This window comes from Xenopus tropicalis, chromosome 4 (genome assembly GCF_000004195.4).
Source record: "Xenopus tropicalis strain Nigerian chromosome 4, UCB_Xtro_10.0, whole genome shotgun sequence".
NCBI lineage: Eukaryota > Metazoa > Chordata > Amphibia > Anura > Pipidae > Xenopus > Xenopus tropicalis.
In genome coordinates this window covers 85,167,709-85,195,410 of record NC_030680.2, presented here as the reverse complement: position 1 = coordinate 85,195,410, position 27,702 = coordinate 85,167,709, and the positions used below count along the sequence as shown (strand labels likewise).

At 37.6% G+C, this 27,702-nt stretch overlaps 1 protein-coding gene across 1 annotated transcript; it reads left to right on the top strand.

The window, feature by feature from the left end:
• Positions 1-368: 368 nt before the first annotated feature.
• Positions 369-27,009, top strand: alg6 (ALG6, alpha-1,3-glucosyltransferase). The gene is made up of 14 exons (NM_001011458.1): positions 369-483; positions 4,864-4,948; positions 9,626-9,715; positions 10,507-10,595; positions 13,246-13,328; positions 13,711-13,775; positions 14,535-14,720; positions 16,970-17,105; positions 21,081-21,166; positions 22,304-22,388; positions 23,475-23,545; positions 24,038-24,106; positions 24,197-24,395; positions 26,669-27,009. Exons 1-14 carry the CDS (start codon positions 402-404, stop codon positions 26,861-26,863), a joined length of 1,521 nt encoding a protein of 506 aa, NP_001011458.1. The 5' UTR covers positions 369-401; the 3' UTR covers positions 26,864-27,009.
• The last annotated feature ends 693 nt before the right edge of the window (positions 27,010-27,702 follow it).

The following is a 27,702-nucleotide window of genomic DNA, read 5'->3' as shown; positions in this document are numbered from 1 at the left end:
CACACTGCCATGTGGATCTACGGGTAACACGTCACACAAATGGCCATCAGTACTCATAGTAAAACAAGATGGAAAACGAATTAGGAAAAACCCAAAAAGGTGTTTTGGCTAAGAATCAACCCACCAGCTTGTGCTATAATACAATTTCCAATATCTTTTGCAGAAACCTATTTTCTTTATTCTCTCTGTTGCTTTGTCTTATTTCCTGCAACTTGCGGCACCAGTAATAAAGCTTCGCACACGCACATTGTTTAGTTACCATGGTAACTGGAACAAGCGGCCAAAACCTCACGAAACCGCGCTACAAGACTGTCGCGTTTTTGATTACGTCACGTTTGTGCCGGCGAGATGAGGTGGATGAGTTAAGAGGAAGTAGTGTGCTGAGAGAGTGTTTTAGAGCCATGGAGACTTGTTCGCTAGCAGCTTTAGCTGTGCTTTTGGCGCTTTATGTGCGCTGGACAGTGTCACTCGGTCCTTACTCAGGTAACTGAGAACTGTATTGGTTCTTCCCTTTGAGTCACACGTGTAATTCGAGATTCAGGGGCCTTTAATCCATTAATATAACAGTGCGTGTGTAAAGACATGTACCTTGGTCCTCTTCAGGTGCCGCTACATTTTATATCCCTGATCAAGTGTGGTTTTTATGCTTGCCCAATTTTAAATGACCTCCCTCCTGTTTTTAGTTATGATTGACAGCAGTGGGACCAAGAGGCCCATGGGATCTGGTGCAAATTCTGCTCTGGGGATAACTTATTTCGAGATCAAATATTTGCCCTCTCTGTGTGAACTTATATACACTGTAAAATTGTACAGCACTTTATTCTAGAAGCACTTTATAAATATCGTTTTATGCATACATGCCTATGTATATCAACATATATATATAATATTTATATTATATATATATTATTTATATATATTATATTATTTATATAATATACAATAATTTAACGAATGCGTTTACAGAGTAAAAATAGGCTTAGAGGTTCATACTTCCAAGAACATACAATCTTAAGGGTTTAGGGTACATTTGAAACATAAGGAATTTATAAACAAATTGGTGATTTATAATATTTATAATATTTGTCTGATCAATTAAGATACATTGAGTATGCTTCCCTGAACAGGTGGGTCTTTAGGAAGTGCTTGAAATTTTGGAAGAAAGGAGATAGTCTGATATCTCAAGGCAGAGAGTTCCACGCAGGAGCCCAGGAGAAGTCTTGCAGTAGCATAGTGTTTCCCAACCAGTGGCTCAGGAACAACAAGTTGCTCCCCAACCCCTTGGATGTTGCACTCAGTGACCTCAAAGCAGGTGCTCATTTTTGAATTCCTGGCTTGAAAGCAAGTTTTGGTTGAGTAAAAACCCAGTATAATGCCAAACAGAGCCTTCTGTAGGCTGCCAGTCCACATACGGGCTATTTAAAAGCTAATTATTGCTATTATTGGCACCACCAGGAACCTTTTTCATGGTTGTGTTGCTCCTCAACAGTTTTACCATTTGAATGTGGCTCACGGGTATAAAAAGTTGAGGATCCCTGCAGTAGGGAATGGGATAACATGATGGAGGAGAAGGGAGGCGAAGGTCAGAAGCAGAGCAATGGTTGCATGAAGATTAAAGAGTATTTTGAGGTCAGAGCTGAAATGGTGGTAGTAGTATTTTTATTTGCATTTAATTTGCAGGGGAGGTTTTTAGGTCTGTTTCACCTAAGTAAGTAGAAATGTATGTGAAACGTTGCTTCTGTATGCTATTAGTTTCCAAACAGTGGGGCTGGCACCTAGGGGGATCAACCTAAAGACCAATCAAAGTAAAATTTAAAGGTAAATGCTTATTTACTGTCTTGGATACAGTGGATATAAAAAGTTTACATAAGGAGAAAACATACAAATTTGGCCATTAGTACTTTGGCCTCTGCAGAAAACTTGCCAAAATAAAAGGGGTGATCTAGGTGCCCCAGCCCCTGACCCTCCGCTTAGGGGAGTGGATAAGCCATGTAGAAAATGAAAACAAAAAGTGCTTGGCACTCTGAAAACCTATAGACAGGCAAACAAATATAATAGTACAATTGAAAAAAAACTTGATTAAATATTCATCTTCCAAAGCCTATACACCGCTGCAAAATGGTAAACAAAAAAAACTGAAATCCTGCCAGAACGTATTCTGCCTTTATTGCAGTATTGCCATCTATACAAAGAATTCAAAAACAAATCAGAAACAGTTTAGTGGAAAAAGAAATCGTACAAAAACCTCGTGGCATTAGTGTGCATACCCCCAAACTAATACTTGGTTAAAGCACCTTTTGATTTTATTACAGCACACAATCTTTTTGGGTCTATCAGTTTGGCACATTTGAACTTGGCAATTTTTGCCCACTTCTTCTTGCAAACATTTTCCAGATCTATCAAATTGTGAGGGTATTTACTGTGCACAGCTCTCTTCAGGTCATCCCACAGATTTTAATTAGATCAAGGTCTGGCCTCTGGCTGGGACATTCCAGAACATTGATCCTCCTTTGGTGAAGCCATTGTTGATTTAAGGTTTAATGACAAAATGGACTGATACTTGGAGCTATTTATGATTCCACCCACCTTGACTAAAGTACCCTTTTCAGCTGATGAAAAGCAGCCCCAAAGTGTGATGCTGCCCCCACCATGCTTCACTGTGGCTATGGCATTCTTGGCATGATGTGCTGTTATTTTTGTGCCTAACATACCTTTTGGAATTATGGTCAAATGGTTCAGCCTTGGTCTCATCAGACCATAATACATTTTTCCACATGGTTGTGCAAGACTGGGCATAACATTTTGCAAGGTTTACCCAGGCATTTCATGTATTTCTGTGATCAAAGGCTTTCATCTTGTTACCCTACCCCACAATCCAGTTATAAGAAGAATATAAATGATTGTTGTCACATGTAGGGAACAACCAGTACTTGCCCCTTTTGCAGCCCCTTTAATGTTGCTGTAGGCCTCTTGGTGGCCTCCCTTTACCAGTTTTTTCTTGTTTACTCAATCTTGGAGGGAGGTCCTGATCTTAGTACAGTCACTGTTGAGTTAAGTTTTCCAAAAAACAAACAAGTTTTTGTATGATTTTTGCTTTTTCTTCTTGTTTTCGGCTTTTGTATAGAAGTTCTAGAGAAGTTCTGACAGGATTTATATGTGCAATGACTATATATATATATATATATATATATATATAGTAACATAAGTGTGCCTTTGTTATAAGATAAGGGAGTCTGAAGACTTCTGCTGAAAACACAGAAGTAACCAGTTGATGCTATTTACTGTTCCTGTTAATTTTTAATACTTGAGATTAATGTTATGAATTTGCTGCATATATTTTGGTTTTCTGGATCATGTATGAATTATTCCCAGTTTAAAACAAGATGGAAAATTAGTCTTATTAGTTCTGTTGTGTTTACTCTGGAAAGGAACACTTATGTTGGAAGTTAACAGGTGCAAGGCCATGCCAGCCATAGTACTGTCTAACCACTGAAAGACAGGCTTGGATTCATAAAAGGCATTCTCTAACGTCATAGGTTCCACGAATAAATGATTTACTGCTGGTAGAACTTTCACTGACTGCAGTTTCCCACAATTTCACATTTACTTCTTGAGACACAGGAACTCCACTCTTGCTCTTAAAGTGGTGTCATGTGGTAGATTTTCCATCAGGTAAAAGATATGGATTTTAATCAAGAGCTGGAGAGGCCTTTACATCTTCTTGTCGTCCCCTTCCCCCCTTAAACAAGTGTTGACACCTCTCCACCATGTACCTTCTGTTGCCAAGACTGAGTATGTTAAAATGTCTCAGATATTTCTGCAATATTTTACAGCTGATGCTTTACATGGTTCTCTGGTAATGGTAGCCATAATATTTCAGAATGCAACTCATCCAGTATAGTGTAGCACATACCTAAAGGGAGACATAGATCTTCAGAAAAACTTGTATATTTAGATTCAGGCTGCTACATTTAAAAATTCCATTCAGGAAAACACCAGTATTATACAAAAGATTATAAATTAGATTTGGGATTAGAATTTGTTTAATGTTTTAGAATTAAGCTTTTATTCTGCTCTTAGTTTAGGCTCCATGAACTTATTCTGTATTAGCTGATTTACCTTTATACATATGAAGAGAGATGTTATGAAAATATGAAAAATGCATTTTGTAAAAGAGAAATACTTTGACATGAAATATCTTTAAAGGGACAGTAACACCAAAAAATGAAAGTGTATAAAAGTAATTACTATATAATGTAATGCTGCCCTGTACTGGTACAACTGGTGTGTTTTCCTTAGAAAGACTACTATAGTTTATATAATAAAGCTTCTGTGTAGCCATGGGGGCAGCCATTTACAGGAGAAAAGGCACAGGTTACTTAGCAGATAACAGATAAAACCCCATTATATTCTACAAAGCTTATCTGTTATCTGCTATGTGCCTGTGCCTTTTCTCCTTTTTCCCAGCTTCAATGGCTGCCCCGGTGTTAACATAGCAGCTCATTTATATAAACTATAATAGCGTTTCTGTTGCAAACTTACCAGTTTTACCAGCGCAGGGCAACTGTACATAATATTTTAATTACTTTAAAACACTTTCATTTTTTGGTGTTACTGTTCCTTTAAAATGTTTGTCTGGGTATGCCTTGCTTGATTCCATTATCTTTATCTAGGGAATCCTTAATTTTAGTGAAAAAAAAATCTTTTTTGGCGCATCCTCAGTAACTTACGTTTATTTTAGAGATGGCATTGACAATATGACAGAGTATGAAAAATCATGCACATTTTGGCTTTTGGTATTTAAAGTTTTTCTTTATCTTTATCTGGCTGGAAAAAAATAAACATTAACCTTCTGCTTTCTAGGAGCCCATAAGCCACCAATGTTTGGAGATTATGAAGCCCAGAGGCACTGGCAGGAAATAACATTCAGTTTACCAGTTAAACAGTGGTATGTAATCTTTTTATATATGCAGTTTCCATCCTGGCACAGAACTTTGTTTTCTTTAATCACTACTGAATATGAATAATTATATGTATTTTTATTAACCTAATCATTAACCAATAATAAAATCAGTGTCTCTTATTTGTATAATGAAATTGCTGCACAAAGCAAAAAGGGTCATTTACTTGTTGCATTGCAGGCCCACATTTTCATTTGATTCATTAAAAATGTTTGTATCAACATGAGCTTCTTGCACTGTATAGTTGCTCTCTCTGCCGCTGCCTGCCTCCTGTTCCAAATTAAGTGCTGTTGCACCTATTGATACAGGCCCCTGTGAGAGCTCTGGAGCACAATTGTGGGAACCCTTTCAGCACATTTGCGGCCGATTTGCAGCAAAGTGCGAGCACAGTTGCGTCAATTGTAATCTATCAGCCGCAATTGCGTTATGCGAAACTACCCCTGGCGACAACAACAATGCTGGAGTCATGGGGAAAGATGCATTATGGGGAGAAAAAATGACATTTGCCTTCAAACTGCACATAGCCCACTGCGTTGCTGTAAGTAAATTACCTTTAGTATTTGTCCCTTTTTTGTAAGATTGTAGCAAAAACCAGCCCTCCTCCAGTCCAAATTATTTGCATGCTTTTCCCCATGTCTCTTAAAAGGTTGGTTCACCTTTAAGTTAACTTTTTGGATGTTATAGAATGGTCAATTATAAGCAACTTTTTAGTTGGTCTTCATTATTTATTTGTTATAGTTTTTTAATTATTTGCCGCCTTCTTCCAACTCTTTGCAGTTTTGGAAAGGGGTCACTGACCCAGTCAGTCAGAAAACTATTGCTCTGCGAGGCTACAGTTTTATTGTTACCTTTTGTACCATTCTTTTCAGGCCCTCTCCTATTCATATACCAGTCTCTAATCCAAACTACTTCCTGGCTGCTAAGGTAACTTGGAACCTAGCAACTGAATAACTGCTGAAACGCCCAACTGGAGAGTTGCTGAACTGAAAATGAAATAACTAAAAAAAAAATATAAATTATAAAAAATGAAGACCGATTGCAAATTGTCTCAGAATATCACTTTCTACAGCAGTGATCCCCAACCAGTGGCTCAGGGGCAACATGTTGCTCCCCAACCCCTTGGGTGTTGCTCTCAGTGCCCCCAAACCAGGTAGTTATTTTTGAATTCCTGACTTGGTGGCAAGTTTTGGTCAAATAAAAACAAGATTTACTACCAAATCAAGCCTCCTGTAAGCTGATAGTGTGGATAGAAACTGCCTAATAGCCAATCTTAGCCCTTATTTGGCACCTTCATGACCTCCTCCAACTTTTATGGTGCTTGTGTTGCTCTTCAAGTCTTTTTACATTTGACTGTGTCTCACAAGTAAGAAAGGTTGGGGATCCCTGCTCTACAGCATACCTGGGGATGTGTTTACTAAGATTGGAGATAAATATCTCCGGTGTTGTTGCCCATAGCAAACAATCAGTAATAAGATTTAAACAGTCACCTGCAAGTTAGAAATCAAAGCAAAGACCTAATCGGTTGCTACAGGCAACATCACCGGTGATATTTATCTCCATTCTTAGTAAACCTACCCCTTAAAGCTAACTCAAAGGTGAACAACCACTTTAATGAGTTGGCTTATGCTACATTCTTTCAATGAAACAGCAGTGCAGACACTATATAAAGGGACATACTGCTTTCAATAGCAATTACATTTATAGATAATATTGTTAATTAATATACATTTGAAATTTCTTAGATTTGCACTTTCATTTTGCAAAGTTTTCTTTATTGGAATAGATTTGCAGCTGAATTTTGTGCGCTACAAAAGCCTTTTGCACTTCATGAACAAGAGTAAACCAAATCAGTCAAACCAAGTCATTGTAGCTAATGGATGCACTTGATGAATGCACTTGATGGATGCCTATGAAATTCACTTAGGCACACTGTTGTGATCCAGTCACAATTGGACAGCTAATGAATTCTGTAATTTGTATTTTATGAAATGTCCAGCTAGGAAATTGTGAGGCCACCCCAGCAGTTTGATATTTTCCTTACTGTCAGGAATTTTGTTAATGGATTAATACATTTGGCATAGCTAGTAACCTGTGTCAATTTTGCAGACTGCTTAAATTCTTTAAGCAGCAACACTGAGCAATATTAACCATCCAAATCCTTCAGGTTCATTCTCTTTCAGACCACCCCTGAGTTGCCATTGTTAGGTCAGTGCCCTAGTTTTACGGCAGGCAGGTGAAGACATCAGGCAAAGATTATCTTACTACCAAACTACCACTATTGGTTTGTCAAGTATAACTTAAGAATAACCCAGTATGTTAAGCTAGGTTTAAAGCTGGCCATACATGCACCGAATATCGTACGAAACAGGGTTTATTAAGATATTCGGTGCGTGTATGGCAAGTCAGCGAGTCGACCGTTATCGCAGGAGGCTGCTGATATCGGTCGACTCGCCAATTGCCCAGGTTAAAAGATTTTGATCGGGCGCCATAGAAGGCGCCTGATCAAAATCTGCCTTCAGGGCTGAATCGGCAGAAGGAGGTAGAAATCCTATTGTTTCTACCTCCTTATCTGCTGTTTCAGCCCTGAACAGTTAGTGGCTGATTGTACGATCTTTCGTGCGACCAGATCGGAAATCCCCAAGTGTGTGGCCACCTTAAAGGGGACCTTTCAGGCAGATATAAAAAGCTGTATAATTAAGTCCTTTTTAAATTAAAGATGAAACCCAAATTCCTTTGGCCTTAATAACAAGCATTATTCTATGCAAAAATAAAATAGTAGCGTATACATGATGCTCCTTAAGCTGCATACGGCAGATGTCCCATGGAGTGGTTTAGCCGTCCGTGATAGATGTCTGCTATCGTGCGCTACTAATTGCTCTGAAATGCCTTTCAATCTGTAACAATAAGAGTTGCCAGTGGAAAACCCTTGGCATCGTTTTGGTTTTCTGAAGTAACGCAAAGTTGCCTGGAAGAGACTGAGTCTGAATAGTCATGCAAAGTTGCCTGGACTTTGGAATACCGGTGACTCCTGTTGTTGCCGATGGAAAGGCATTTTGGAGCAGTTAGTCGATAGCAGAGATCTTTCGTAGGTGACCAAACCGCTCCCTTGGACATCAGCCTTAAGCCATGTTGGTGGCAAAACAGTCCTGGTTTTTTGTTGTTTGGTAGTTAAAGTTACACAAATTGTGGAGGAAAACCTAATCTGTTAAACCCCATTTCCTGGATAATAAGCCCCCTATCTATACAACACTTTGGCCAAAATATATAAGCTAAAGTGCTACCTCACTAAATTAACTTATTTGTGTACTAAAAAAAATGATGCTTTAGAAACTGTTACAGCAATAAAAACTAATATGGATTATCACTTGCCCTTTAATAAAATAGCAAGACAAGGAAGCTTATAAAGTTCCTTCTGATAATCTGCCTAAATGGCAGCTAGAAGCAATATTCAGTTATAATGTATTAGCAATACCAGCTGCTCAAAGCAACATAATTCCAGCCCTCACTTTAGCTAAAATTGTCAAGTTGACCAAGTGCTGAAAAAAAATTGAAGCCATTATTTGTACACAGAATGGAGAAGAAAAAAAACTTGTGCCCTTAAAAAAAATGTTCATTCAGTCCTAGAAATCAGCAAAAACTAAACTGCCTTTTGGATACCCAGCTCTTCATTTGTTGCTTAGGTTGGTGTACCCTTGGAAACTTCTCCATAGATGGGTCAATACACAGTTCACTGCTCTGTAAGAAAAAAAGGAAAAACAGGCAACAACATTAGATTGCATTTTGTAGAAGTTACCTCGCGAGGAAACTTTGTGCGGCTAGAATAAAGCACCACGTTTGTTTTCCCACCAGCAATTTACATTGTTGCTGGTGGGAAAACATTTGGAGGAGATTAGTTGCCTGAAGATTGCCAGTAGGAAACGTTTTGCTTCTGCTTTCCAAAGTCGCCTGAAGTTTCCACGCGAGGCAACTTCAGGCAGCTTTGGAAAGCTAAAGTGACACACATGTTTTCCTACTGGCAGTTTACATTCTCGCCGATGGGAAGAATTAATTTCGGTTCAACTAATATCTTCATGTCTCATCGCCCTAAAGGAGCAGTAACACCAAATAATGAAAGTATTATAAAGAAATTAAAATAGTATGTACTGTTGCCCTGCACTGGTAAAAGTTGTGTGTTTGCTTCAGAAACACAGCTATAGTTTATATACAGTAAACAAAGCTGCTGTTTAGCCATGAGGGTAGCTATTCAAATTAAAATAGAACTGAATGGCACTGTTTACATAGCAGATTCTGCAGAGCTTATCTGTAATCAGCTATGTAACCTGTGCCTTTTCTCCTTTTTTTCCAGCTTGAATGGCTGCCCCATCGCTACACAACAGGGTATTTATAAAAAATATAGCAGTCTTTCTGAAGCAATCATACAACTTTTACAAGAGCAGGACAGCAGTACATAATATTTTAATTGCTTCAAAACATTTTCATTTTTTACTGTTCCTTTAACAACATGGATCATAGGTCTCATACCTCTGTAGGTTTTCTGCATTGAATCACCATTCATCTGTATATGGTTAATTATATTTGTATGTTTTTTCCTTTTATTTTTGTGATGCTTATATTCAGTGCAACGCATTGTTTTATATTTAAAAGAGACATGCCTTTTTACACAGGTATTTTAATTCTACAGACAACAATCTTCAGTACTGGGGCCTTGATTACCCACCTCTGACTGCATACCACAGTTTTCTTTGTGGGCAAATGTAAGTTTACAACCATCTAAAAGAAAATCTTATGTGGATTAGAGGGTGTTCCTAAGTCCAAGAAAATAATCACAATGCGCGTATACTGGTAAATGTAAGAGTCACCTTTATAATAAAAAACAAAAACTGTTTAAACTAAAATCAAATACTTTTTTTGGGAACTGCGTGAAAAACATGCTCCCTATCTTAAAACAGTGCCAATGAGTATATACATACTAAGCATCCCAGAGGGATGAAAAAAGACAAAAGAGAAATACAATCAGCGAAATCACAACATTTAAAAGATATATACAGTTATTACATCTTTTTTCTTCCTATATGCTGTGAGAAGCGGGAGTTAACTGTAAAGCTGATACATATATTGAATGAGTGAACTTTAATACTTTAGTATAGAGCTGCAAAGTAATAACCAAGCAGCTCCACATGCATAACTGTATGTAAAATGCATAGATATAACTGTGGGTACAATTATCCCCAGTAATGATAGTGACTTGTTTGGCACCAGTTTTGAGCTCCACCCAAGGCACAAGAGTTAGGAATTATAGTACAGTTCACAACGCTCAAATGACTTTTTGAACACTTTTTTCAACACCAGCATTATCTTACATTTCTGGGGTCTTAGGTTTGATTATGACTAGAGTAACTTGTATGCTGTTTGTTTTTCTTCCACTGCAAGTTATTGGTAGGGTAACAAACAAATAGTTGTATACAAACTTGGGCTCAACAGTACATAAGTTGTTGGCTTCATGATTATATTTGAAATAATTAGATTTTTTCTTTCTCCTTTAAAGTGCTCATCTACTAAATCCAGACTGGGTGGCCCTGAACGCATCCCGAGGTTACGAATCTCTCCAACACAAGCTGTTTATGCGGGCTACTGGTATGCTTATTAAAGACCGTGTTAGCAGAATACTTAAACTAATAAATTCATACATTTATAAAAAGTTTGTTTCAACTTCTTTAATTTGATTAATTAGATGATTGATTATAAAGGAGAAGAAAAGTCATTTTGACATTTTAATGCCAATAGATTCACCTCATTAGTGCCACCTAAAATACTATATTTATTCTGCAGAAAGCATTACCATACCAGAGTAAAGAGCCCAGAAGCTCCCTCCATTTGTTTAAGATTGCAGCTGCCATTTTAGCTTGGTCTTCATAGCTTCCTGCTGTAGCTCAGATTACACATTCCTAAGGGAGGGGGGAGTGAGTTTTATGAATTCTTATAGGAGGGGTGAGCAGGAGAAGGGAGAGAGCTAAGCAGGCTCTGGCCCCAGGAATGAAGGATTTTTCTGAGAGAGTAAGTCTGATGCCGAAGAACGTGTTTACAAAAAAGGAGACGAGAAATCATGTGTTTCTTTTGATAGAGAACTTTCTGTGAGTGCTTATGGCTGTATTTACATAGACCTTTCTGATAAACATTTTTATTATGCAGTTCACAAAGAAACATAAACAAATCCATTTTCAGGGTATGTACAGTAACAAAGTAAAAGCTCATATATACATTAGCATAGTATAATAAAGTAATATTGAAATTAATTAAAATTAGATTAAATTGTATTAGTGCTCACCAGTAAGATAAAGCTTACTTAGCTTTTACCTTTCCTTCTTCTATAAGAACCAACCTTTAAGCCTCCATCAAGGGGAAGTTTGTGATAATTACAGGGTGTAACTTGTGTAATGTTTAGTTATTGATTTCTATATAGATCTATATAGTGCTTTGCAAAACTTTCTGATTCTTGACCAATACTCTTATTTTACTGGGTAACAAATTCTACACTAAAGTTTTGTTTGTTATATCTTTATTTTAAAACGCTGAAACTCAAAATTATTTTTTTAATGTTGGAAAACCATATTTTTTTTTAGAAAATGGAAATATGCTGTTCCCCAATAGCAGCTCTAAGTCATATATATCACCTTTTCTCATTATTTAGGTGATTTTGGCCAATTATCCAGGCAGTTTTGCTCTGGCTTGTTTTTGTTAGTTGGATGGTTTTACTACACTTCAGTTTTGAGATTCTCAACTGCATTCAAATTGTGACTAGATCATTGCAAGCATTCACATTTTAGTTGCTGAGCTACTCACTGTTAATCTTGCCTTGTGTTTTGGATCACAGTGCTTCTAAAAGATGAACTTTTACCCACATTTTAGTTAGCATAGTGTAGCAGAGTCAAATGAAGTGATTTAAACTTTAGTTCACCTTTAAAAAGGGGCCACATAACTATATCATTCTGACTGACATGAACCTTAAAGGAAAAGGAAAGTCATCTTGGCATTTTACTGCCAATAGATTTGCCACATTAGTGCCCCCTAGAACACTATATTTATTCAGCAGAAAGCTTTACTATACCTGAGTAAAGAGCCCTAGAAGCTCTCTCTGATAGCAGCTGCCATTTTAGCTTGGTCTTGGTAGCTTCCTGCTGCAGTTATAGTCGTTTGAAGACCAGATCACACATTCCTAAGGGTGGGGGAAATAAGTTCTTATGCATTCTCATGGGAGGGAAGAGCAGGAGAAGGGAGGGGGAGACAGAGAGAGGCGAGAACCGAGCAGACTCAAGCCCCAAACCTGAAGGCGCCCTAAAAGAGAGGAAGTCTGATACAGAAGAACATGTTCCCAAAAAAGGAGACAAGAAATCCTGTGTTTCTTTTGATTGAGGACTCTCTATCTTAGTTAGCTTTCTTAGTTTTTACCTTTCCTTCTCCTTTAAGCATATACCTACGACATGAGGACCATCGATACTTCTGGGTCCCAGGTGATGGTTTTTTCAACTCTTATTGAAATAGGAACAAAACTAATGAGATATCAGGTGAAAAAGGAGATCATTATGTTCCCAAACATTGGGTACTTTGGTATGCCAGTTAAGTCAAGAGGCTAAACACTTTGGTGGAAGAGGCACGTACATTAAAGGAGAAGGAAAAAGAAAAGAAGAAAGAAGAAAATGTTAGGCACCCCCAAGTGACTTTAACCACTTACCTTGTACCCTGGGCTGGTGCCCCTGTTCGGAGAAAATGCTTCCTGCTTCCTTTTCCTAAAATGCCAGCGGTCGGCGCATGCGCAGTAGAGTGAAAAGCCGACTTTTCTGTTAAAGTTCGGCTTTTCACTCTACTGCGCACACGACCGAACAGGAAGGAGAAAGCAATTGCAGCTACCCCGGGCTGGTGCTGTTCTCTCCGAACAGGGGCACCAGCCCGAGGTAAAAGGTAGGCGATTTAAGTCACTTGGGGGTGCCTAACATTTTGGCACCCCTAAGTGACTTTGCCTTTCTTTCTCCTGTAATCCTCCATTATGTTTCTGCATTTTAAAATATTGGAACTATGTGTGCTACATGTGGAGCAAATATCTTTAAAGGCAAATTGATTAGAAAGTTATTACTGATCACATTAGCCATGAAGAGGATAAGAAAAGTTTTGTTGCTTCTTTGGTATCATAAACTATAATTAGACTTTAATTTGTTAACAGCTGTCTGCACTGCATTGTAATCTATTATTGCTGTATTAATACTGAATTAAATCTGTCTTTTTCTTGTAGTTTTAGTAGCTGACTTGATCATTTACATCCCTGCTGTAATTGTCTACTGTTTTTGTATGAGAGAAATACCTTCAAAAAAAAAAGTAAGTGTTTCACACAAACAACTTGTCCTTATTTGGTATCCTGGTCACATTTTAGAAGGGCTTAGTAATAAAAATTATAATTAATAATAAATCTTAATGAGCCAGCAAAGTTTTATGGTCACAGCCATTAGAGATTGCAGAGTGTATATCTGGGTAAGCTATCCTAGTACTGAATGATACTGGCACAGTATATATTTGAGCATGCTGCACAATGTGGGGAAGCTATCGTAGCAATAAATGAAAAAACAATCCTTCATAAGACATAATAACGTAATTTACAAATATTTAAAGAATATATATAGTACTATTAAAAATGCTGGATATTAACAAAGCTATAAATTCATTGCATGCAATATGTGATAAGATGAAATTTCCCTTTCAGATTTCCTCCTTATGCTGTATTTTGCTTTACCCGGGCTTGATCCTTATAGACTACGGACATTTTCAGTATCCTTTCTAAGTATTTACCTATGTTATTAGTTGGTCAGTGACATCTATTGCAAAGTCAGGTTTTATAAGTAGAAATGGCCAGCGAAGTCTTTAGGAAAAGAATATTTTCAGGCATTCAGGTCAGATACATTTAGTATCTTTGCAAGTGCATGTATTTACAAAAACAGGGGGTTTTAGTTCCAAAGTTATAATCATGAAAAAGGTTGTGGTATGGTGGCTTGTCAATTTTATGATCATAGCTTTGTAACTAAAAACACCTGTTTTTGTAAATACACGCACTTGCATAGATACTATATAACTAGTGAAATAGGTTATTTCCACTTTTTTGTGTATCTTACAGCAGCCCTTCTGGCATTTGCCTAAATATACAGATTGCCAGTCCAGACTTGGACTATCTGGGATTATTGTGGGTAGTAGATATGGGGTTTATGTGGTATTACTTTAATGCATATTTTTTTTTTTTTATTTTGTGCAATATATGTATTTTTTAAGCTATTTCGAGTGGCCCAAGTGGAGTCAAATCCCATTGTGAGACATTCTATCAAAACTGGTTTGGGGGCACTGAGAGCACCATCCAAGGGGTTGGTGAGCCACATGTTGCTCACGAGCCACTGGTTGGGAATCACTGGATTAAAGAGTGAACCTTTTTTTTTTTTTTTTTTAATATACAATATTTCAGTGAAAAATTGGATAAAAAAAAACCACAAGCACTTTGTACTTTCTTAGCAATCTGTACTGTCCTTAACACAGACACACATACAACTCTGTGAGCCTTGGATTTGCACTATGGGGAGTCATTGCGCTTTCATTTGAATGGCACCTGCTGGGATCATTTGTATTTTGCTTTGCACTAAACTACAAACAAATGGAACTTTACCATTCTCTGCCATTTTTCTGCTATCTGTTAGGAAGATGTTTAAAAGGAGGCATTACAGGCAGGGGGTAAGTAAGCTTTTAACTTAATGCCCCATTTTCAAATGGCCTTTCAAGATTGCCATGTATGATTGAATCATATAATATCTTGTGAGGGCATGCCAGTAAAACTGAGTATATTGTTATAGGTGATTAATCAATGACCTTGATACAAGTACAGAGCATATGTAGGGCAACATACATTGAGTACATCGTGTTTTACAGAGTGTTTGGATTCATTACTGAACACAAAAACAGAGAACAGGTATCCAGATGATTGATAAGTTGGCAGCATTTTACCTTCAGGGTCCCTAGAGTTTTATGTAAGGCTTATATTCATTTTAAGTACCTATATATTTTATTTTCATAAATATATCTGGGACTGATCCTCACTTAATAATTATTCAGCTAAGTGCTTATTAATATTGCAAGCCTGCTTTGGATAATTCACAGTGACAAATGTGAAAGATCATTTACGAACATAGGTGCACAGTATGAATTTGGATTTAAAGATGAGCACACATTGACACTATTCACAAAACATACTTCATCCACACATCCTCATAGCAACCTTTGGCTGCTTGCAGATAGCACCATCACAACTGTCCAGCCTGAACTAATGAATCCTGTGCAGATGCATGTTTTGATACAGAAGAACCGTAAAATTAAAGCAAGGTCTAGGCATTATTAGCCACTGACTTTAAAGGAACAATCGCACCAAAAAATCAGTGTTTTAAAAAATATTAAAATATAATGTACTATTGCCCTGCACTGGGAAAACTAGTGTGTTTGCTTCAGAAACAATACTGTAGTTTATATAAACAAGCTGCTGTGTAGCAATATGTCAGCCATTTAAGTTTTCAAGTTTTTCCAGGATAAAAGTCACAGGTTACACAGCAGATAAAGATAAATTCAGTTGTATACAATGGGATTCTACACCGATTATTTGTTATTATGTGCTTGAATGGCTGTCCTCATGGCTACACAGAAGCCTGTTTATATTACTATATTAGAGTTTCTGAAGCAAACATCAGTTTAACCAGTGTGGGGCAACAGTATATTATGTTGTCATTTCTTTAAAACACTTTCAGTTTTAAGGTCCCCATACACGGACAGATTCGGCAGCTTATCGGCCCGTGTAGGGGCAGAACTGAGGGGCCTGGCCAACCGATATCTGGCCTGAAATTGGCCAGATATTGATCGGCCAGGTTAGAAAATCCAGTCGGATCGGGGACTGCATCGGCTCGTTGATGCGGTCCCCAAACCGACTGCCCCATTGCCGCGTGCAGAATTCGATTGTTTGGCCCTGGGGCCTACATGCCTCCCCGATATCGCCACCCGTAGGTGGGGATATCGGGTGAAGATCCGCTCGCTTGGCCAAGCGAGCGGATCTGCCCGTGTATGGCCAGCTTTAGATGTTACTGTTCCTTTTAAAATACTCTAATGCTGTGCTGCTGCAATGACACTTAAATTCTTGGGGTAAAATGCTGCTTTGTGGGTAAAAAAACATAGCGATGTGTGTTAAAAAATTATTTTAATACAGAGAGAGGGGCTGATTTACTAATCCACAAATCCGAAATCCTAATGGGAAAAAATCGGATTGGAAACGAACATTTTGCAACTTTTTCGTATTTTTTGCAATTTTTCCATCGGCGTCACAACTTTTTCGTAGCCGTTATGACTTGCGCGAATTGTCGCAACTTTTTCGCATTGAGCGCTAGTAAATGGCGGGCAAACCTTTCTGATTTTTTCGCGACACTTTCGATCTGTTCGTGGATTAGTAAATCGGCCCCATAGTGTATTGATGCCAGAACAAAGAGCAATGCTCTTATAAGAGAGAAACCGAAAATAATTAATATAAAGGTTCAGTATTTTAAATGAATCACATATTGATGGAGGTCCATGCTGAGATTTTATATAATATCCTTCATGTTTTAAATAAACGAGATAGGCACATTCAATGTCTGTCAGCTGATCAGTCTGGTTAATGAAATAGTACAAAAACATTTAGGCCATTTGTGATTCAAGTCCTTTATCATCTTAGAAAACGCTGTTATATAATGAGCTTGGTTGAGGCAGTTAAAGAGACAGTTGACACAGAGAAAGTAAACCTTATTCTTTTATCCTAATCATTTTTAAGTTGTCACAGTACCATGGGTTGTCAGCTTTATCTTTTCTTTATCTTTTCGTCAAGTCTAAAGATAATTAGTGTCACAAAAATCCATCTTGTTTGATGTTCTAAGTGTGCTACTTTGCTTTTTTTTTCATTTTTTTTGCAGCTTATTCTTGTTATTTAAGATTGGCGTTACCGTAATTGCTTCCTTTGCTCTTTGCTGGATTCCTTTCTTGACAGAAACTGAACAAATACTTCAAGTCCTTAGAAGACTTTTCCCTGTTGGCCGTGGACTCTTTGAGGTACGTGAAACAGTCTCTGCTATTTTTCAGATGTATTGGAATCCATTGCCAGTGACCTTTAGGGATTTCTTATGCAGTTTCAACACATGCAAACACAGGGCTCGTAACCGGAGCTGGTCTGTTCAACAGTTTCTTCTTGCCAGTGTTCTATTCTGTATTTAACCCCTAACTCAGAGGCATTTGCCAAGATATTATACTTATTGCATCATTAAAACCATGCTTCAGTCATACATTTTTCCACTGTAATAGATTCCATAGTAAGCTGCCATGCCAGAATGGATCATAAAAGTATGAGCGATAATGTGTCCTCTTTTCTTAGCACTGTAATGTACTATGCTAATTGTTTGCCTTTTTAAAGTCATAATTATTTTTATAGAAATCATTTTGCTGCTTTAGTGTTGCAATTAATTTTGAGAAATTGATGTGTAATTTTGCTCTTCTCCAAAAACTGGCTGAGATGCAGACCTCTCCTTTCTGAACTGCAACGGGAATGCTAATGAATAAGCAAGGCATACTGTACTCAGCTGTTGTAAAGCCCAAAATGCCATACTTCCCTATTCCTGCAAAAAACATAATACAGGTATGGGACCTGTTATCCAGAATGCTCAGGACCTGGGGTTTTCTGGATATGGGGTCTCTCCGTAATTTAGATCTCCACACCTTAAGTCTACTAAAAATCATATAAATGTTAAATAAACCCAATAGGCTTGTTTTACCTCCAATAAGGATTAATTATATCTTATTTGGGACCAAGTACAAGGTACTGTTTTATTATTATAGAGAAAAAAAAAACTTTTATAAATTAGAATTATTTGCTTATAATGGAGTCTATGGGAGATGGCCTTTACGTAATTTGGAAGTTTCTGGATAATGGGTTTCCGGATAAGTGATCCTGTACCTGTACAAGTATTGGACCCATTATCCAGAATGCTTGGAACTTGGGGTTTTCCACATAAGGGATCTTTACAGAATTTGGATCTCCATACCCTGTCTACTAAAAAATTATTTAAACATTAAATAAACCCAATAAGATTGTTTTCCTTCCAATAAGTATTCATTTTATCTTAGGGTCGAGTACAAGGTACTGTTTTTATTATTACAAAGAAATAATACGCATTTTTGGTGTAAGCTTAAGGGCACTTAAAGGAGAAGGAAAGGCATTTTGGCATTTTACGGCCAATAGATTCACCACATTAGTGCCACATAGAACAATATATTTATTCTGCAGAAACCATACCTGAGTATACAACTTTAGAAGCTTTCTCTGTTTGCTTAAGACAGCAGCTGAGGGGGAGGGAGACTCTGGCCACTGGAATTAAGGATATTTCTGAGAGGAAGTCAGACACTGGAACATCATGTTTACAAAAAAGAGACATTAAATCCTGTGTTTCTTTTGATAGAGAACTCAGTGCAGCTTTTCTGTGAGTGCTTATGGCTGTATTTACATAGACCTCTCGGATAAAGCTCACTTAGTTTTTACCTTTCCTTCTCCTTTAAGGAAGCTGGGGTCATACCTGAAATGTTTGCTGAGATTTAAATGAAGTGAAGTGAAGTAAGCCATTACACATAATTTCTTATTAATACCTTTGGAATTTGAGGTCTATTTAGAACTAAAACAGAGTGGAATGGCAATATGTTTTATTCTTTCCCCTAGTTTAAACAAACATTACATGCTGATATAGTTTCAGTTGGGAGTTCTCAGGTTATTTTATCAAAGAGCTCCTTTAGGCAAGTAATACTTTTACTTGTTGAGATGTCTTCATCTTTAGATGTTCGGTAAATCTAGAATCAAATGTTAGTCTAGAAATTAAAACAGCATATATTTAAAGCAAAGGGATTTTTCTAAATCCTTTATACATTTTAAGGCATAATCTGTCAGGCCCTCGACTGCTGACACCATAGAATTTATGTTTCATGTTATGTTTTCATCTATGCCATGCTGCGTGTTTACTGGCAAGTTGCAGATAGACCAGTGCTTATAATTTAAGTTATTTGTTTATCGTGAAATCTGTTCTTAACTACTAAAGTATTGATATTGATGAAAATAGCAAAATTGGGGTTAAAATAAAAACACTGCAATTCTAGAAATGTACCATCAAACATTTGCCTACATTGTATATCAGTTGGGAACTTCTCCCCCACCCAAATGGCATCATGTGTACTGCATAGATCCCCTTTGCTTGCCAGCACCATCACATTTTACTAAAGCAAATAGCAGCTTTCACCTGGTGGCCATTTTTCCTGATACATAATTGGATACATCAGCAAACAGCATACACACACACAGACCTTTATTCAGCATACATTTCATCAAGAATACAGGCTCACACAGACAGAACTGTCTTTGATAAAAGTTCTGCTTAGTTTGAGCTGAGCTCAGGAGAGTTGGTTGGGAGAAAAAAATTGAAGCTAGAGTTTCTATGGGAACCAGCGATGCCATCTCTTCACTGGCTGCTAAACTGGGGGGCGTGTTTAGTAATCTGAGCTTAGAACAACTGAGCATGCCCACAAGCCAACAGCCAAAGCAAATTCCTGAGGGAGGGGCCGAGTGGGTTACAGGAGGAGAAGGAAATCTAAGTAATTAAGGGGGCGCTGCAGCCTTACTATTAACCTCTGGACGACCAGAGTGGCAGGTATTGAAAGATTTCAAAGAGGCTGCTCACTGATTACATTTTTGTGTGTGGGGTTTACATGTCCTTTAAATTAAATGGTGTCAGATGCTGATGACAGTAAAAACCCATATAACCCAAGATGCAGTTGCCTTGTTTGTTGGTGCTGCCAAGCCTTCTGTTCATGTGTAATCCTCAGCAAATTTAAAGAGCATAATCTGTATTGCTGCTCAGGCTGTAGGATAGTGGCTCATGTGCTGATGCGAGGAACCGTCTTGATGTTTCTGTGTCTGCACAGCTGTGAATCCAGCAGCTGTGCGACGGATGAGTTTCATGAGCATGATATCTGTGGTTACAGATTTTACTCTGAAAGTGATCCTAGCACAACTGTTAATGTCTTTACAGTTCTTGATTTGTTACATTTTAACCCTGCTGCTGCCAACAGATATCTATATAGGTACCACCCAGACCTCTTTTGGTATCACTGCTTGTTAAAACAAAATAAAATGTGGATTATCTGGTTCACGTTTTTTTTTTTTCTTCATGCAAAGTAGCATGTTGTCTCTGGTGTTTGTGTAGCTCTCATAGTGCCAGGACCTTCTTTTAAGGTCAATAACTCTTTTCACAGCCCAGTAAAGCAGAGTTGTGACCCTTTCTAACTTGCTGAATAACAATTTAAAGCATTAGTTGATGCTGGGAGTTGTAGCTGGGCAACAGGTGGAGGCCACAGGATAGACAGCTTTGATTTAAGATGTTTTATTGACATTTCGCTACACTATGTTTTCTTCCCACTACCAGAAGAGCAGCTGTACTTCATGCATTGGTCTGAAAGAGAGATTTATGAGCCCTAACTAAGCTCGTACACACTTCTGCTGCCTTTGGGTCCCTGGATAGTTGCTGCTGTATTTCCTGACCCCCAAAGACAGATTTGCCCACCATATAATAGTTTTATTAAAGGAGGGGTTGTAAAACAAAATTACATGTATACATGTGTGTGTATATAGATGTACACCCTGTTCCAAATTATTATGCAAATGATATTTTTCTCATTTACCAAAATAATTGATGTAAATAACAGTCAGCATAATTCTCATGTTATCAACTATTAAGAGTACAATTCAAATTTTACTGAACAAACCTCCTAATGATAACCGTATTTGTTTAAGAATAAAAAAACTTAAAATGCACTGTTCCAAATGATTATGCAAATTCTATTTTAAGTGTCACAAAGATTTATATATATATATATATATATATATATATATATATATATATATATATATATATATATATATATATATAATCAGTATATCAGTTACATACTCTTTAACAGATGCAATTAATCTTTTTTTTTTTTTTCCCCCAGGACAAAGTAGCCAACATTTGGTGCAGTTTAAGTGCAATATTTAAAGTAAAGAAAATGTTATCTTCGGAATCTCAGTTATATTTAAGGTATAAACTCCTTGCAAACTGAATGGCTGTTAACATGAATTGGGAAAAATGTTTACACCAGCACACCCTTACCTCCTACAGAGAATTACTACTTGGTGCACAGCCTAGAGAGTCGTCACTCTCCACAAAAGTTAACATGAATTGGCATTTATTTTTGTCTTTTAATAATGTCTCTCATCGTTTGATGCAGTTGTGCCGAAAAGATAGATGTTTATCATCTACCAGTAGTATCGGTGTATGGGCTGACAAACTAATCTTGTTGCAGGCAGCTTGTTGGCTTTATTTTTACCACAGCTACCATGTCCAGAGATGTAACTGCCTTTATACAAACTCCTCAAGTGATGCCCATATTCCTCAATTGGGGGCTGGTTGAGCTTGAGTCTAAAATAACACTGGTAAATGTCAGGCCAGGTTGGAAAAGATCCGGGACCAGCACGGGTGATCACTGTTCATGTTGCACAGATTTTTTTCCAGTAGCAACCCTGTACCAATCACTGTTTATTGTTCTTATTAAAATTAAGGTGACCATTCCCCTGAACCCAGAGGTTTAATTCTGTGATCACGATTACTTGCTGACTACCAAATATCCTCCCCAAAAAAAAAAAAATATATATAGGTCGGAATAATATGTCTCTCACAGTTTAAAACCAATTTGTATCTATAATTCCCTTCCTGAATTTGAAATAGGCCTGAAATCTTTTTGGGTAAATTATCATGCACTACAACACTGATTGAAAAAACCACAGACTTGAGTAGTGCCAGTTTCTGAACTTATATCTACTGTATGTTTTCATATAACTGAACTGCCCCTTTGCTACTATCTTGAAAATATTAAAAGGAAGTTCACCTTTAAATAAACTTTTAGTGTGATACAGGTGGACCTTATTGCAAACAACTTTTCAGAAAATACAGTCTGGTCATTACAGTAAGTGGTTCTCAGCAACCAAGCAAACAGTTAAAGATTAATTGAAAACTGTATTAGACTACTACTATCTATATTATATTAAACGTTCATCAGACCTAATTGATATGTAATAAACATTGTATAGTGAAACTTTTATCAAAGAATGTTCATGTATTAGCTGTTGTTTGTTAGCCAAATGAACATTTAAAAAACATTTTCATCATTTTCTTTAGCTTTCTTTGTACACTGTTAAGTGTATTGCCTTCATGCATTAAACTGACAATGCAGCCTTCTGTTCGTAGATTTAAATTTGCTCTGGTAAGTGCCCACCACCTACTTTACATTTTTAAATGTATTTAACTGGCAGGATATACAGTAACCTTACTCCCATAGAAGTCCAAAAAAATTGCCTCAATTATCTATGCTCACCTCATGCTGGTATCACCCAGCCTTGGTGCCCATTTTGTATGTGCCAGCCTGCATATGCTTATTATGTTACCAACTGGGGACAGATGGATGGTTTAAAAGGACTCAAAATGAGAACTCCGGGACCAAATTGCATTGCTGTACAGAATAGTTGCACAGACAAAAGTGCCATTATAGCTGAAACCCAATTTTTATTATGATTGGCCTTAATGGTGAGGATGAGGGGGCAGATGGAAAGGCATCCTGGTAAGGGAGGGTTGTGTGAATAATGAAAAGTGGCCCTGGGCATGTTAAAGGAATACTGTCATGGGAAAACATTTTGTTTTCAAAATGCATCCGTTAATAGAGCTTTTCCAGCAAAATCTGTCATTAAAATACATTTTCTAAAAGCGCAAACAGAATTTTTTTTATATTTAATTTTAAAAATTCAAATGGGGATAGCCATATTCTTCATCTCCCAGGGTGCCACAGCCATGTGACTTAAACTTCAGTCATACTCATACTGCTGAGCTGCAAGTTGGAGTGATATCAACCCTCTCCCTTCCCCCCACCCAGCAGCCCATCAGCCGAACAGTAGGCAGGTAACAAGATAGCAGCTACTGACACCCTGTATCGCTAAAAGTGGTAGATATCAGAATAGCACTCAATAGTAAGAAATCCAAGTCTGGGTTGGGACTCCTCCAGATACATGGGAGTGGGAGAAACAATAGGTTACCTGAAAGCAGTTCTAATGTGTAGCACTGGCTCCTTCTGAAAGCTCAGACTCAGGCAAAATGCCCTGAATGCATTGAAGAATACAATTTTAAATAGTAGAGTGAATTATTTGCAATATGAACGGTTTAATTTAGAAATAAAAAGTACACCATAAAAATATTAAATTTAAGGTATGCCCGTAATTATTCCTGTTATTCATGTGACCCAATACTCCACACATTGGCAACATATCTATGTGCTAACTACCATATTCTCTTTCTCAAGGTTAACTGTGCACTTTCATTCTTCTTATATTCCTTTCAAGTTCATGAAAAATCAATACTTTTAGTGTCATTGTAAGTATATTCTTTTGAATTAGTTTGTCTTGAAAAATAACAGATTTTCATGTTTGTAGAACTGTTTAAGAGTAATGACTAGCAGACACAAATGTTGATATATCTGGGATTAAATGCTATTCTACTAATAATAAACAGTTTTTAATTAACTGTTATCCATTGTCCCTTTCCTGATATAAAATGCTTTATCTTAAATATTAGTGACACCTATATACTGTAGGTGTCCAAATTGTACACCTGACCCCTAGCTACAGTAACTGTTGAAGCAGTGTTTGCCCCAATATCAGTAACTTTATTAATAGCTTAGTGAGGCACAGAGATGCTGATTTTCAGTTGGAAGGACAAAACACAGTGGAGCTCTGGTCATATTTATTAAATACTGTGCTGCTGTACTGTTATTTGGTGATTCTATAGAGTGTAGATGACCCATTGTGCATGACAGTATAACATTAATAAACTGTACTTTAGCATGCTTTGCTTCTTGTATTTTAGGCCAGTCAGCTTAATTATAAATGATGCTCCGTTGATCTCTACATGGTTTTTATTGGTATCAACATTTAGGTAAGAAAGTATTAGAATTATATTAACCTTTTATTCAAGTTGTGTTAGCTGACAGCTACTGATTAACTGTTATTCTGTATTACATAACAGCATGCTTCCCCTTTTGCTGAAGGATGGATTGTTAATGGCTTATATCATCACTACGTTAGTGTTCCTTCTAGTAAGCAAGTCTTTGCTGCCAGCGCCTGAAAATATGTCAGAAGAGTCTATAAATCTGAAACCATTCTGCATTTCTGTAAGGAGATATCTTCCTTGGTTCAGGCTTCCAGGATATCTGATTAAACTATCAGTAAGTATTACTTGGTCAAGTCTCATCTTATAGTAGCACCGTTCTTGCTAGTGATTTACAAAGCATCATCTTTTACTATTTTCTTTTGCAGTGTCACTGATTTAAATGAATACATGTAATAAAATGGGAATATTACTGAAAACTCAGAGAAAATACTCTGCAATCCAGTTTTATTTATTGAAGATTTTTTTGGAAGACTGGGATAAAATTTCGTAATTCTATTCTTAACAGCCAGCCATATACCTTGTTGTGGGTTATGGATGGATTAGTACATAAGTAAACTGATACACTACATGTGTACACTAGTAGGAATTATTAGGTGCAATTTGCTAAGACTCTACATCTTAGCCCTCTGTCCAATCTTCACAGTGATCTTTAAGTTGCAGTGATCCTGCAATAGTAGATACCTTACTAAATCATCTTGGCCCTCACATGCTTCTTGGATGATGTGTGAAATGAACATCAATCAGTGTGGAGTGCACATAAAAAAGCTAAAGCTCATCGGTGCTCATATATATATATACATACACACACACAATCATTCTAGAGCTCATCAGTGCTATAAATATATAGTGCTGTGTATATGTGTGTATATACACTGCTCAAAAAATAAAGGGAACACAAAAATAAGACATCCTAGATCTGAATGAATGAAATATTCTTATTATATACTTTGTTCTTTACATAGTTGAATGCGCTGACAACAAAATCACACATTATCAATGGAAATCAAATTTATCAACCCATGGAGGTCTGTATTTGGAGTCACACTCAAAATTAAAGTGGAAAGAAACACTACAGGCTGATCCAACTTTGACGTAATGTCCTTAAAACAAGTCAAAATGTGGCTCGGTAGTGTGTGTGGCCTCCATGTGCCTGTATGACCTCCCTACAATGCCTGGGCATGCTCCCGATGAGGTGGCGGATGGTCTCCTGAGGGATCTCCTCCCAGACCTGAACTAAAGCATCTACCTACTCCTGGACAGTCTGTGGTGCAACATGGTGTTGGTGGATGGAGCGAGACATGATGTCCCAGATGTGCTCAATTGGATTCAGGTCTGGGGAACGGGCTGGCCAGTCCATAGCATCAATGCCTTCATCTTGCAGGAACTGCTGACACACTCCAGCCACATGAGGTCTAGCATTGTCTTGCATTAGGAGGAACCCAGGGCCAACCGCATCAGCATATGGTCTCACAAGGGGTCTGAGGATCTCTGTACCTTATGGCAGTCAGGCTACCTCTGGTGACCACATGGAGGGCTGTGCAGCCCCCAAAGAAATGCCACCCCACTTCATTACTGACCCACTGCCAAACCGGTCATGCTGGAGGATGTTGCAGGCAGCAGAACATTCTCCACGGCATGTCCAGACTCTGTCACGTCTGTCACATGTGCTCAGTGTGAACCTGCATTCATCTGGGAAGAGCACAGGGCACCAGTGGCGAATTTGCCAATCTTGGTGTTCTCTGGCAAATTCCAAACTTCCTGCATGGTGTTGGGCTGTAAGCACAACCCCCACCTGTTCGCGTTGGGCCCTCATGGAGTCTGTTTCTGACCGTGAGCACCGCCAGCATACAAAAGTGACCAAAACATCAGCCAGAAAGCATAGGAACTGAGAAGTGGTCTGTGGTCACCACCTGCACAACCACTCCTTTATTGGGGATGTCTTGCTAATTGCCTATAATTTCCACCTGTTGTCTATTCCATTTGCACAACAGCATGTGAAATTGATTGTCAGTCAGTGTTGCTACCTAAGTGGACAGTTTGATTTCACAGAAGTGTGATTGACTTTGAGTTACATTGTGTTGTTTAAGTGTTCCCTTTATTTATTTGAGCCATGTATAAACAGGATTCGGCACTCTATTTGTTCCAAATCAATGTTTTGATCACATACTCAGACCTTTAAAATGATGCCTCCAGTGTACAAGCCCCCTCTAAATAACCCAGTAGTGATTTTGGTGCCAAATAACGTCCGCATGATGTCAACATCTCCCACTCTGATACTGCTTAAAATTAAAAGGAAAACCTTGAATCCTAGTAAAAAGGAAACCATAATGCAATGAAGTAAATAGCAAAGTATGTAGTGAACTATTGGAAACAAATGTACCACAGACCAAGTGGCAAAACAAAGTATCAAACTCACGGGTGTGTTGCTAAGCAGGACTAATGGTTATATTTACAAAAAACCCTGCAGCCGATGCTAATAATATATATGGAAATCCTTTCAGATTACCATGGAATCTGTCTCTAAAAGGTGTTCATTTATTTCTGCAGTTCTGCACATCACTGATGGGGATGGCTGCTCTGACCCTGGCAAGTGCTGTCCTGGTTCCACCACCAAGGCTTCCTGACCTTTTTCCTGTACTTGTCTCCAGCTTCTCCTGTGTTCATTTTTTAGCATTTTTATTTTATTTTAACATTATTTATTTTTGGGATAATTTCAATGACAAAAGTAAGAAAAAACTGTGAGTCCAAAATGTGTTTTATATTCCATTTTTAGTTTTATGTATATATTGCTAGCATTTGGACACAGATTATTTTTCTTTTTTAATTACTGAAACATGCTTGTTTAATTTTGGCCTTTTGAGTCAGGTCAATAAAGTATTTTTACTCAACTGTTTTTTTTTTTTTCTTATAACTTGTGGTAGTGCCTTGGAGATGCATCTGCATCATATATACAAATAGACCAAAGGGATTCTGGGAACAAATTGCTTAGAGCTCCTAAAAAAATCCCATTTACATGGGTTTATCCTTTAGGCTAAAGATCACCCACTGGGTTTTTGAAGCAAAAGCCAGGATATTAGCCAGGCTGTTCGTATTAGAAGCTATAACTGACAGGCTGAGAAGGGACAGTCAGGTTTGCAAACCAGTCAGGTTTAGGAACTTCAAGTAACAATTACTTACAAAAGCAGTCCTATCAGAGAGAAATGATCAACATGACCTGTAGGTAACTTTTAATGTACATTTTATATTATAGGTTTTTAGTGTCAGTATCACTTTAAGGTTCACTTGCCTTTGTAGTGATTTGGGCAAAGTTAATACTTTTTGTGTTCTAGAAGTGGACTGATTTTTCCTTTCTCCAGTTATTGTATTACTGCAACAGATTTTTTTTTCAAGTCCATAATTGAATGTGATTGGGTATTTAGGGACAATTGTGAAATTGTAGTGGTTAACTGTTTAAGCTTGGGGGTAGGTAGTTTTCCCATTCACTGGGTTAGTGATATCCAGGCTAGTGTTGGCCTATCATTTGACATATCTGAAGTGTGCTGGGACCTTGTTCATTGAATATATGTGATCATTATGTAACT

Bases quoted from the DNA above. Each gene is read 5' to 3' on its own strand.
- alg6 (NM_001011458.1), top strand. From the start codon at position 402: ATGGAGACTTGTTCGCTAGCAGCTTTAGCTGTGCTTTTGGCGCTTTAT. The intron at 484-4,863 runs GTAACTGAGAAC...TCTGCTTTCTAG, and splicing joins GTCACTCGGTCCTTACTCAG to GAGCCCATAAGCCACCAATG. The intron at 9,716-10,506 runs GTAAGTTTACAA...TCTCCTTTAAAG, and splicing joins AGTTTTCTTTGTGGGCAAAT to TGCTCATCTACTAAATCCAG.